The sequence below is a fragment of the Ipomoea nil genome, unplaced genomic scaffold (genome assembly GCF_001879475.1).
Source record: "Ipomoea nil cultivar Tokyo-kokei standard unplaced genomic scaffold, Asagao_1.1 scaffold1572, whole genome shotgun sequence".
Classification (NCBI taxonomy): Eukaryota; Viridiplantae; Streptophyta; class Magnoliopsida; order Solanales; family Convolvulaceae; genus Ipomoea; species Ipomoea nil.
This window is the reverse complement of record NW_017618000.1, coordinates 671,219-684,666: the sequence shown is the minus strand read 5'-3', so window position 1 is coordinate 684,666 and position 13,448 is coordinate 671,219. Positions and strand designations below refer to the sequence as shown.

Here is a 13,448-nt window from a genome sequence, read left to right as displayed (position 1 = left end):
TAGGCAAAGCTCTATCAAGACTCAAGCACAGAATCATATATCAAAGGAGCCAATGAATAAGATATAGCGAGGAAAATAGGTTTTGTCGAGACATGAGTTACCTCTTAGCCTTAATCAATATCCTTGGCTACTAAGGTTCTTTTCTAAGATCTTCCTTCCGTGGATTCTCCTACGTTTGATGGCAGGGGGTTCCTTTATAGGTTTCTCTCTGACAATATCTTGTGTGGTAGAATTAACTATGGTAGGGTTTCTAAATGCTTCCTATGTCTCTATATATAGATTTAGGAGTCTCATCTAGGGTCTGAATAGTAAGGGTTCACTTATCCTATTTCTTATAGGATTAAGGATTTGGTTTAAGGATAGGGTCCATAATCCATGGTGGGCCACATCAATTAATTAAAGTGAATCCTAACCAAATTAAATCCTTTCTAATTATTATTAACAGAATCCATTAAATAATTAATCCGGGATTAAAGACCGTAACACGGGGTGTTACATAAGAGTTAACGAATAAGACAATGTAAGCATAATCATCATCAAGGTGGTTCACAGCAAGTATCACAATCAACCAATTACCGACAAGGTTCCAAATCCACAAAGGACATAGCCAAACCAAGTCATTCACCGCGGAGTCGCCAAACGACTCGAATCAAGGTGGACAAGATGAGGGCCTAAAGCTAATGTGTACCGCGGGGTCACTGGACCCTAGTATGGATTCCGCGGGGTCGTAGACCTGATTAGAGATTTCCGCGGGGACACTAAGTCCAGATAATGGTTTTCGCGGGGTGAGAGGACCCGGTCCGAAGACAAAAGTAACAAATATCCGCGGGGACACGAAGTCCCGATTCAGTAACAATCCGCGGGGATCTAGTCCCGATTTATACCATTATCTCGAATCTCGATATTAGTAAAGCCCCCACTTTCCATCACAACAAATCCAACATCTCAACAAGAGTCAATACACAAGGAATCTAGAGATACAAACAAAGTACAGATTCCATGCGAATTGTGCACATCAACGGATAAGCTCAACAATGGCTTAATCAAGAATCAACAAAGATAAAGTACAACGAATGTACGAGTTCACAACGGAAGATCACAATGAAAGGAATTCACCAAAGAGATACGAATAAGATAATCCAAAGACTATACAACGATATCAAAGATTCCAATCAAAAGATTACAACGAATAGATAGGCTCAAGTACCAATTCAATCAAGAATCAAGATGGTAATCACAAGGAAAACACATATCAGTACCAATAAGCAACGTAACAAACATGCAAGTCAACAAGGTAGTCACAAAGACTCATACGAATAACATAACTTCATTTGAATCCAACGAATCACAATATTGGATTACCACACGATTCAAGACTCCAAATCCTACCAAAGGATACTTAATACATCACTCTAGACTTACGAGACATCAATAAAGACACACAAGTACACAACGAGTCAACAAAATGGAAGCCAAAAACCAACATATCAGTGGGCGGTTCCGGTGGGAGGCAAACTACCCGCCGAAACTTCCCACCTGTACCAGCGGGTGGTTTGGCAAGTAGTGAAGTACCCGTCGAACTCCCCGCCGCTTCAAGCCTTGTACCACGGGTGGTGAAGTGCCCGCTGAACTATCCGCTGGTACATCCTTGTAGAAGAAGTTCCCACTTCGGGAAAAATCCCAAGAATGCACAAATTCAAGTCCAAACACTTCAATGCTCACATGAACAACAAAAGGGACTTGAACACAAGAAATAGCTCAACAAATAGCATCAAGAACCCTAGATACAAGCTCTACAAAAGTAAAATCACAAAAATATGCATTTCACCACTCAAGAACATCAAGAAATCATAATAGCAAGGAGAAATAGGTTTTGTAGGACATGGGTTACCTTCTTAGCTTAACCAAAACCTTCCAACTCCCTAGCTTACTCTTGTGAATCCTCCTCCAAGTGATCTTCATCAAAAGAACCCAAAAACCCAACAAGCACAAGAACAAATGTAGATAACAAAGAAGTAAAACTAGGAAATAAAACTATATAGTCTTAATACATACCCTTCCTAAGCTTGATGATGTTGAAAGGCACAATCTTGTTGGTCTTCTAGGTAGAGGAGATGAAGAATTTCTTTGGGTAGTGAAGGAGAGGGGAAAATGGTGAGAGAGAGAGGTAGAGAAATGTAGAAGTGCTGAAATGTTTTGGAGAGTCTTGGCTAGGGTAGGGTTTCAAGTTCGAACTTGTGAAATGACAAAAAAGGACCCCTTCTTTCCACATAAAGGCTAGAAGGATTTCTTTTAAGTAAAGGCTAGAGTACAAAGGTTATAGCATAAGTTCCAACCCATTGACCAATTTAAAAAGGTTAAAGGATTTGGGTCAAATTAAATCCCCTAACTAAACTCAAGGCTAAAATATAAGAAGAATTGTAAGGGTAATTAGAAAATAATTATCTAATTAATTCGGGTTTAAGGGATAAATTCTGGGGTGTCACAATACCGAGCCCCCAGCTACCCCTGCACATGACCAGTGGGCAGTCGATCTGGACCATCGGGAGACTAGACATGAAGGCGGCCAGCAGATCCCGCTGGATACCAAGTACCTAACGGAGGAGACTGTTGGCCCACTGGCCAGTTAGAGTAGTTGTTTAGAAGTTTCCGCCTCCCTTTTGAATGTAACTGACTTACCGTTCCTATGCTTTTTAAATTGAACTTTTACTCTTTTCACTCTCCTTTCTGATCTTCATTATTTGCTTTGAACTCAACCAAGTCCCTTAGTGAGCAATGCTGACTGCCAACGAGCCCTTGAGTGCCTACCCACAACGAACCACCTTCGAAATTTGCCAAGTCCCTCCATGAGCGAGGTTGACTGCCTACGAGTCACTGAGGGCCAACCCATAACGAACCACCTTCGAAATCTGCTAAGTCCCTCAGTGGGTGAAACTAACTGCCTACGACCCCCGTGTGCTAAACCACAACAAACTGCCTTCAAAATCTGCTAAATCCCTCAGTGGGCGAAACTGACTACCTACGAGCCCATGAGTACCAAACCACAACGAATCGCTTTTGAAATCTGCTAAGTCCCTCAGTGGGCGAGGCTGACTACCTACGAGCCCGTGGGTGTCAAACCGCAACGAACCACCTTTGAAATCTGTTAAGTCCCTCAATGAGCGAGGCTGATTACTTACGAGCCCTTGAGTGCCAAACCGCAACGAACCACCTTCGAAACCTGCTAAGTCCCTCAGTGGGCAAGTGGCAATAGCTTCCAACCAGTTGTGCCCTTCGAATCGCATCGGTCCCCTTCATAGTCAAGTCCAAGACTAGCGACCGGCTCCCCAAACTTAATCGGGTTGGCGTGCCCAACTCGGCCAGACCTTATCGTCTAAGGCAGAACAACCTTTAATGCTATTGACGCCCCCTTCACCCACATGACATTGCTAACCAGTTGGCCGTTTCCAGATTCTTTGAGTCTTAACACGGTCACGAAAAAACAGTCCGTGGATCCCCTTTGTCTTTTTTTTTTTTTAATCTAATTTTAATTTTATTTTGTATATAGTTTTGTTTGGATTATATTATTATTATTTTATTTTATTTTATTTTATTTTACATTATTACATATGGTTTTTATTATACTTGAACAATAATATTATCAATTATATTATAGAATATAATACCATACATAATATTACCAATTATGCAATATTACAAATTAATAAATTTTAATTAATTTTCATTTGACATTTATTTACCAAATAAGTTTTACTACAAAAGTTTGGGAAGAAAAATGAAATAGGAGGATTATATATATATATATATATATAAATTATTATTGTAATTTTATTTTATTATTACATTATTGCATTGGGTTTTTGTTATACTTGAACAATAATATTATCAATTATATTATAGAATATAATACCATACATAAGGTTTAAGTTCCACTGCGGGTGAATGCTTCCCGTGCGGTTGTGCGGGTAATTAATGTGCGTGAGTCTTGTGCTTAAGGTGAGTGAGGTTTGTGCTTAATGTGCGTGAGTGTGTAGTGCTTAATGTGCGTGAGTTTTGTCCTTAAGATGCGTGAGTCTTGTGCCTAAGGTGCGTGAGTTGTGTGCTTAATGTGTGTGAGTGTGTACTTTAATGTGAGTTGTTGTTGAAACTTTAAAGTGCATGAGTTTTGTGCTTAAGGTGCGTGAGTTTTGTACTTAATGTGCGTGAGTGTGTACTTAATGTGAGTTGTTAAAACTTAAGGTTCGTGTGTTTTTGTGCTTAAGTTGCATGAGTTTTGTGCTTAAGATGCGTGTGGGTTGTGCTTAAGATGCGTGAGTTTTGTGCTTAAGGTGCATGAGTTTGTGTTCTGAATGTATTTTGTTTGTGTGTTTAATGTGCGTCTGTTGTGTGCTTAAAGTTCGCCATTGTAATGCTTAATGTGAGTCCACCCGCACGGGAAGCACCACCGCACCTGATCCCTTCCCCCATACATAATATTACCAATTATTCAATATTACCAATTAATAGATTTTAATTAATTTCCATTTACATTTACTTACCAAATAAGTTTTACCACAAAAAGTTTCGGGGGGAAATGAAATAGGAGGATTTTGTTTTTGTATATATATAGATACAGATATGGTAATATTTGATTGGATATTTGTATTTGATTATTAGGCAGGTTCCTTTTTAAATTCTTTGTAGGATCAACGAATTAATAAACGGCCAAGGTATATAAAGAATTTTATTACCACTCAGGAGGTGAACACTAGAAGGTGATATAATTCAGGAGGAAAAATAACATATATAAATAAGAGTTAGTAATATAAATTTAATTTATAAGTACACAAAGTATTTTTTTTTTTTACATTGTTAAGATGAGATTACATTTTTATTGAATTAAAATCTATGAGAGAGAATTATTTTTTAATATTGTCAAAATACATTTTTTTTAAAAAAAAAATTATGGAAAGTTAGTATCCGATATCTAGAGGTGTTCTCTAGGTGAAACCCACCTTGTGACCTAGAAGACAATCGACTACAATGAGGTAATTAAATCGGCCTATGTAGGTTGCTTATACTTTATTGGCTCAAACTAAGAAGACCAAGAAGCAACTCCTATCGAGAATCAAACTTGAAAGGTTGTAGTTATCAAGTCAACTATCTGACCAACTCGGTTGGGAACTTGGGGGTTTTCCAAAAATGCATTTATTTAACAATTACAATTGATGGTGTTGGGATACTTGGATTGGACATAGGTGTGGCATTATGTTAAATGAGCAATCCATGAATTATATTCATATTAAATTAACTCACATAATTCTCTAAAAGAGGTCATCATAATCATATTAACTAATTTGATGATAATACTCCTAGATTTAACACCTATTTAACATAAATCTTAACGGAGGATCATTTGTGGTAAAAAAAAAATGAAAATCATGTTCGTATTTTGGTCAAATTAAAATTAAAATCGAGAACTAAAAAGAGTACTAGTTCAATATTCTTTGGAGCATTTGTGGTATTAGCTCTATTTTTTTGGAAGTGTGAACATAATATGCCACTGAAAAGATTTTTGAGAGATTAGGGCCAAAGAAAATGGAATATGCTAGCTTTAAATCTAATGATTTATTTTGCTGAATGAATTAAATATTTATTAGTTATATTTATTTTGCTGAACACACGCAATGAATCGAATCCACTTGAAAATTGAAATCCAATCTCCATTATAGAAAACTTGCAGCGTGCGTGTTCATACATGCCATCAATCTCATTCTCTGTCAACAAATTTCTTCTTAGAGTTAAAGTGAAGTCCAGGGAAGATTTTGTTGGGAGACAGCAATTATTCTGGTCATTTTCACAAACAAAAAATAAAAAAAATAATGCAACATATATGGGAAAGCAAAGCCACTTTCCAAGGAACCACAACATCCTAACTTGCCTTGTTCTAGCTACAAACACAAAAAGGTGGCATGCCATATAATGGCTTTCCATTTTGTATTCTTTGTATTGGGAAACCCAATCTATACAAAAAGCATACACCTCACTGTAACTCTGCAATACCTGAAATTTATTTTCAGAAATTCTTTTCTTTTACACTCATTTTCTTTTTTTACTTTGTTTGATATTCCAGAATAATGATCAGAATTCTCCCCCCTTCACTTTCAAGAAACCAATCCTCTGTGCTGATTGCACTTCTGCAGGCTGCACCTCTTGGTGCCATGTGGGGACCATCTCAAAATTTCTACCACTTTTTTTTTTTTTTTTTTATTTTGGGTATAAAGTTTGGGAGATTTCAAAATTACCGTGCACGACATTCTAATTTCTAACCACCATTAATATTTTGTATTTTGTACTTTGGTGAATTATACATTATATTTATTTAAGGGTTAATTTCATCGGATGTCCCTTGTTTTTTGTGACAATTTCAAATTTAGTCTCAGACTATCGTTTTTGTCATTTTACATCCCAGATTATTGTTTTTTAGACACTTTTAGTCATTCTCATGGCTTTTTCTATTTTTAGAAAGAGCATTTTTGTCTTTTTTTTTTTTTTTGTTATTTTTCCAGTTTCAACTGGTTTAATTGGTTTAGGACTTTACTAAAAGTTGGTTGAAAAATACGGTTATTAAAAATCAGAGGTTACCTAAAGTTTTAAACCAATTAAACTGGTTGAAACCGGAAAAATAACAAAAGAAAAATATGAAGAGACAAAAATGCTCTTACTAAAAATAGAAAAAGTTATGAGAAGGACTAAAAGTGTCCACAAAATAATAGTCTGGAATGTAAAATGGTAAAAACGATAGTCTGAGACTAAATTTAAATTTGCCACCAAAGACAAATGACCTCTAGTGAAATTAACTCTTTATTTAATGTACTACTCTTTAAAAATAAAGTTCAATCCACTAATGCATGTCAAAATATATTACAAGGAGGTAAATCAACCTAAGTGTTCAAATAAAAATGTTAATAGTCAGCTTCCATATCCATATAGGCCCCGTTTGGTACTACTATTACCTGTTTGACTTAGTTAAACAACAAATATGAATGTTTGATTAATTAGTTTTTTTTTTTTTTATAAAAGTCATTCATATAATCAGCTATCAGCTAACAACTAATTTATCAAACATCTTTTTACAATCAGCTAATATTATCAATTAGTCAAACTAACTAATTCAATCAATTAACAACTATTTACCAAATACTCCCTAACGTGAATTATCCAGCTGAAAGTATATTTTAAAAATATATATTACATATAGATAAACTCAATATTTACAATAGCCAATAGTCTATCTATCATATTTTTAATGATTATATTTTGACTAGTTAAATAGAGTTTTTTCCTTGATAATAATGACATTTTAATTTTAACTTTTGATATTTGACTTTTATTTGTTCTGCTTTTGATATTTAACTTTTGTATTTTAATGTTAGTTCAGAATGCTTTTAAATGCAATAAAGCTAGGTTTGGTAAAGTTTCTGAAACTGATGTGGTTTTAGATATTTAGAATTAAAAATACATTGGTTTTAAAAGTGAAGTAAAACTTAAACAAATCAAAATTGGAAACAAAAAATAAAAATAGTATTATAGTTGGGAGGGTAAAAATGGAATAACTTCCTAGTAATTATAAATGATACTCATTCCATTTAATTTTATATGTTTAATTTGATTAATGAGACTTCTGAAGTTATTTACTATTCAATTTTTCATAATATTATGTTTAGTATTATTCCATAGGGACGCAATTCAAGTGTAGAGATGTTTCCAGTTGAAAGATAGGGTGAAATTTGAACCGTTGATCAAATCTAGATCAACGGTCCAAATCAATGATTTTTTTTTTAAAGGCGTGTACTTAGTAAAGAAGCAAACAGTAAAAATGCCTCACCTTATGTGCTACAAATACACACCTTAAAAAGAAAAACAAAACACCTTAAGAAGGAAAACCACACACCTAAAACTTTAGTTTAGATCGACGCACTTTAAGTTTCACTAACTGACGCACTTTAAGCACACAAATCGCGCACCTTAAGAAGGAAAAGCGCTCACCTTAAGAAGGAAAAACCACGCACCTAAAGCTTTAGAGTGACGCACCTTAAGTTTCAACAAAAACGCACCTTAAGTTCTCAACTGAAGAACTGACACACCTTAAACACAAAAACCGTGCACCTTAAGAACGAAAATCATGCACCTAAAGCTTTAGACCGACACACCTTAATTTCAACAACTGACGCACCTTAAGCACGCAGCACAGAAACCATGCACCTTAAGCATAAAAACCACGCACCTTAAATTTGACCTAGACGCAAAAAGAACAAATTGTCACCGTGTTTTTTTTTTTTTAATCTGTTTTCAATCTGCGTTGTTGATTTTGATTAGATCATGAGTTGAGATTAAACCTCATCTTTTACTTGAAGCCTATTACCGCGTTTGATCTCTTATCTACTCCCTAGTATATAAACTTTGTATATTAAAAAATTATATTAAATGTACTATTAAACACAACAAATAAAATTTAAAATTAATAAGAAAATATTTTTAAAAAATAAATACAAAAGAAAGAGTTAATTTGATATAATAGAATGTGTAAATAGGACAAACCAACAAAGGAGACTAGCTATCCCAACTAAGTTAGTCAGACTTTCTTGGTTTGAGACAATTAATTAAGTATGAAAAACTTAAGTTGATTTACTTCATTGTGACTCTTTACCTTCTTAGTTCATAAGGCGGAGTTTACTCCGTGCACACCATTAAATAACAATTACAAATTTTTCTCGTCATTAAAAAAATAATAATAAATAAGTACAACAATTGTAAAATATAAATATATAAGCAATCCATATAAAAGTTTGCCCATCCAATTGCCCTTTTATCTCTGGCCATTTTAGTCTCTAATGAATGTCTTCTCTGATTAACACTTCACGCCTAGAGACAGCAAAAAGATGGGAACAAAAAAAACAATAATTAAATGAGTAAATGGTTTTAAGCATGCTATTAGTTTAATACCATCCGCCATAACTCCATCACTACTACATGCCTTCCAGTTCCACTCCACTTAGTCAGCTGCATTTATATACCTCAGCTCCCCTCAACCCCCCACAGCTATCTTCATTCTCCATGAATTCAAAAGCAGTGGAAATGGCGATGGCTGCTTTCTTGTGCGTTGTTCTTTTTTGTTTTCTGGAGATTGGGTGTGCATTGCCGCCTCACCCAGACAAGATAATTCATTTGCCCGGACAACCTGAGGTGGGATTTCAGCAGTTTTCAGGATATGTTACTGTGGATAAGAAGGCGGAAAGGTCCCTCTTTTACTACTTTGTTGAGGCAGAAGTAGATCCAGCTTCAAAGCCTCTGGTTCTGTGGTTGAATGGAGGTACAAAAATAAATCTTTCTTTAATTTTGGGTCACCATTTCATTTCTGAGAAGCTAAGCTATATCTGATCTTCTGGGTTTTGTGAAAGATTAGAGCTTTAGTTTAAGTATTTATTATTATTATCTGCAATTGTTTGTTTGTTTGTTTGTTTGTTCAGGACCTGGGTGTTCTTCTCTGGGGGTTGGAGCATTCTCTGAAAATGGACCCTTCAGACCAAGTGGACAGTTTCTTGTTAAGAATGCCCATAGCTGGAACATAGGTATATATGATTAAATTACAAAAGCTGTGGGTGTTTAATTTAATGAGCAAAGAAATTATATATGTTTTGTTGAAACATGGCCTATATTGCAGAGGCAAATATGCTGTACTTAGAGAGTCCAATTGGTGTGGGATTTTCATATGCAAATGATACTTCCTCATATGAGACTGTGAATGATAAGGTCACAGGTATGTATGTATGTATGTATGTATGTATGTTTTAGTGAACTGCAGGCACATGGGGTTTCTTTCAATCTTTCTCAAAAGTCTTTTGCTTTCTTCTCTTCTCTTCTCTTTAGTACCATGTGCTCTGCATTTGTAAATAATTAATTAATTCTTGAATCTTGATTACCTGCTCTGATCAAAAGCAAAAGGCAACACAGAATATCCCATTGGATCAGGTTTCTTAGCTAAACAGTATTCAAATCCCCTATGTTTTTTAGGGCTAATAAATTGCATGATGGTTATACTGTGTAAGTTGTAAAGTTGAGAGTTTGCTTTTGATTTGTTAAGCCAGGGACAATCTGGTGTTCTTGATGCGCTGGTTCCACAAATTTCCCCAGTATATAAATAGCAATTTGTTCATAACTGGGGAAAGTTATGCAGGTACTTTTGCTATATGCTTGTGTGCCAAAAAGCTCTAAATTAAATAAACATTATTTCTTTTCTCATCACTTTTTGGGTTGATAACAGGCCATTATGTACCTCAACTTGCTAAGCTTATGATTGAATTCAACAAAAAGAAACCACTCTTCAATCTCAAAGGAGTTGCAGTAAGTTTCTTTCTGCCTCCTGATAGATATAATCATAGAAAGAAAGTTAAAGATTATGATTTGGGGTATCTCTAAGTAGGCGTTTATATATGTTTTGGTTTGGTTTCGCCTGCAGCTGGGTAATCCGGTTCTTGAATTTGCAACTGACTTCAATTCAAGGGCAGAGTACTTCTGGTCCCACGGTTTGATATCAGACTCGACGTACAGATTGTTCAGTGAAGTGTGCAATTATTCTCGGTATGTTAGCGAGTACTACAGAGATTCTGTGTCGCCCGCGTGTTCTAAAGTGATGCGCCTAGTGAGCAAGGAAACCAGTAAATTTGTGGACAAATATGATGTTACTCTCGATGTCTGCATTTCCTCCGTGCTTTCCCAGTCCAAGAGGATCAGTCCTCAGGTGAGTCCAGTCCATTTCAAACTAAGCTTGTTTCTGAGTGTTGAGCATATAGCCATTAATGTGCAATCCAACTATCAGCTTAGGCTTTTAGTTGAGATGGAGCACATGCTTCAATTCTGAGACCCCAGATTTTGATTAGGGCTTTTGATGACAAATGCTAGGAAAACGTGGAGAAGATAGATGTGTGCGTGGAAGATGAAACCGTGAATTACTTGAACCGAAAAGATGTGCAGAAGGCTCTGGGTGCCAGGCTCGTGGGAGTTCGTAGCTGGTCTGTTTGCAGCACGTAAGTCGTCTAATACCCAAATTTAGCACGAGATAATTAATCTGTTAGTTAAAGTTCAACCTTTAATATTGCAGGATTCTTGATTATGAGCTTCTGGACATAGAGATACCTACAATCTCGATTGTTGGATTGCTTGTGAAGCAGCGGATCCCAGTGCTAATTTACAGGTACTAAACTAAGGGTTTAACCAATCAATCAACCAAGATTCTGTTATCCTAGTGCTACTCTAAAACATAGTATGATGTGCTTCAAATGCATGCAGCGGCGACCAAGATTCTGTTATCCCGCTTACTGGAAGCCGCACCCTCGTCCACGGGCTTGCAAGACAGCTGAGAATGAACACCACTGTACCATACAGAGTTTGGTTTGCAGGACAGCAGGTGTGTTCAGCATATAGTCATTAATGTGCAATCTAACTATCAGCTTAGATTTTTAGTTGAGATGGAGCAATCTAACTCTATCAATTACGCCAAAAGCTATAGTTAATAGCGAAGACGCAACTTTATTTTCTTATACTATCACACATTCTTGAGACACTGAATGCTGAACTTAATTAACCCTTTACCAACCTTCATCCAACAATCCTACCGGCCTCCGCCCAACATATATATATAATAATGTGTTTTTGTGTGGTACTTTGTAGGTTGGAGGATGGACTGAAGTGTATGATAATGTTCTGTCGTTTGCAACCATCAGAGGGGCTTCTCATGAAGCTCCATTCTCGCAACCAGAGAGGTCGCTGGTGCTGTTCAAGTCATTCCTGGAAGGCAGGCCTTTGCCGGAAGTGTTCTGACACCAACAAATTAAACAATGCTATGATGGATGAATGGGGTAAATAGGCCAAAGGGTTGTAAATTCTGGAAAAAGGAAGAAGAAATTTGTGAGGGTGGAAATATAATGTAATCATCGTCAGGCCAGGTTGCAAGAAGTAGAAAAACTGGTTAATTGCCATCTACCAAGTATTTGATTGTTCATATTGCTTCTTCGCTTCTTGCCAAAGAGAAATCCTTTTTTTTTTTTTTTTAAAGTCTTATTTGTTATCTCCCAAGGTGTTAGGAACATTGTAGCTTAAGTTTTCCAACATAAAATGAACTTACAATTTAAAAGTTTGAGCACTCAACAATTAAATTCAGAAAACAAGACTAAGGAAGAACACAAGTTCTTTTAGAGGGGAAGAGCAAAAGTTCAGGGTGAGGAATTTTTAAGAGAGAAAATAATTTCGTAGTGTGTATTTTAAAAATCAATTGCTCAACTTAATATACATAAGAGAGTTGGTCAAATTAACAATTTACATGACATTAATCACTGATTTAAAATAAATTTTTGTAATATTCTTAATAAACAATTTAATTTAGAATTTAACATCCTCGTTACAAACGTTAACTTTCAAAGAATAAATTGAAATTAATAAAAAGTAATTCTTACCCGAACTATGTGGTCTAATGGTACCCAAGTTGGACTATCATTTGGAAGGTTATGAGTTTGAGCCTTAATGGAGGCGTTATTAGCTCTTTGTGTTTCAGTAGGTTGAGAAAGTATATGAACAGATACTAAGAAGAAAAGGAAAGCTATACCCGCACGGGTTTAGCTCAATAGTTGTGCCCTGTCTATTGAGTCACGGTGATTTACATTTTTCCATAATGTTTTATCGGGTCTGAATGTGGGGACCTAGGGATTCAAAAGGGAGAAGCAAAGGAAATGTATAATTAATTTCATCGAGAGGATATATTAACCTCTCATTCCGAAGTGGAATTCCACATTTCTAGTGGAATTGCCAAATTCCACCAGAAGGTGAAATTTACTTCCACCTTCTGGTGGAATGGCTAATTTCCATTGGAAGGTGGAATTACTTTTGATGGAGTACTGTCAGTGCCCCAACCTACACTTCTCATTTTTTTTTTTGGAGTGTCTTCTCGTCTCAATTGGAAAAGTGTAGTTCGTAAGTTTAGTATAACGTAGCCCAATCATTATATAATTTTTGTCAACTCAAATATGTCTATTTTGAGACTCAATTTATCATTCACTCATTATTTATTTTAAACTTACAATATATCGTTTTCTTCGTTGCACTTACAAGCACTTGAATCCACTTTGATCTGACTCAAATTGAAAATATACCCGATATATATTTGTATCACAAAATAACCACTTAAAACGTCACTATATGCTGAAATTTCCAACAATCTCTCACATTAATGAAAATTGATCTTTGGGAGTAATTAAAAACAACACGATTGTGTTCAACGGTCAATCCTTATATATGATAGGTAGGCGTTATCCTTTGAACATTCCCTTGTAAAGATATACAAAATATTTACTTTACTGGGACGCAATGTACTGCCCCGAACTCTGACTCATTTCTTTGTGGACTTTTTTTTTTTT

The 13,448-nt window shown here is 35.7% G+C and overlaps 1 protein-coding gene across 1 annotated transcript; it reads left to right on the top strand.

Moving 5' to 3' along the window:
- Nucleotides 1–8,919: 8,919 nt before the first annotated feature.
- Nucleotides 8,920–12,083, top strand: LOC109190161 (serine carboxypeptidase-like 45). Its single transcript, XM_019340606.1, has 10 exons — nt 8,920–9,352; nt 9,510–9,611; nt 9,704–9,799; nt 10,124–10,216; nt 10,304–10,383; nt 10,499–10,780; nt 10,942–11,066; nt 11,141–11,233; nt 11,329–11,446; nt 11,710–12,083. The coding sequence occupies exons 1-10, from the start codon at nt 9,013–9,015 to the stop codon at nt 11,857–11,859; spliced, it is 1,479 nt and encodes a 492-aa protein (XP_019196151.1). The 5' UTR covers nt 8,920–9,012; the 3' UTR covers nt 11,860–12,083.
- Nucleotides 12,084–13,448: the final 1,365 nt, after the last annotated feature.

Excerpts from the sequence above, each read along its gene's own strand:
- LOC109190161 (XM_019340606.1), top strand. The coding sequence starts at position 9,013 with ATGCCTTCCAGTTCCACTCCACTTAGTCAGCTGCATTTATATACCTCA. Across the intron at positions 10,384-10,498 it reads TCAATCTCAAAGGAGTTGCA|CTGGGTAATCCGGTTCTTGA; the intron begins GTAAGTTTCTTT and ends TTTCGCCTGCAG. Across the intron at positions 11,067-11,140 it reads AGCTGGTCTGTTTGCAGCAC|GATTCTTGATTATGAGCTTC; the intron begins GTAAGTCGTCTA and ends TTAATATTGCAG.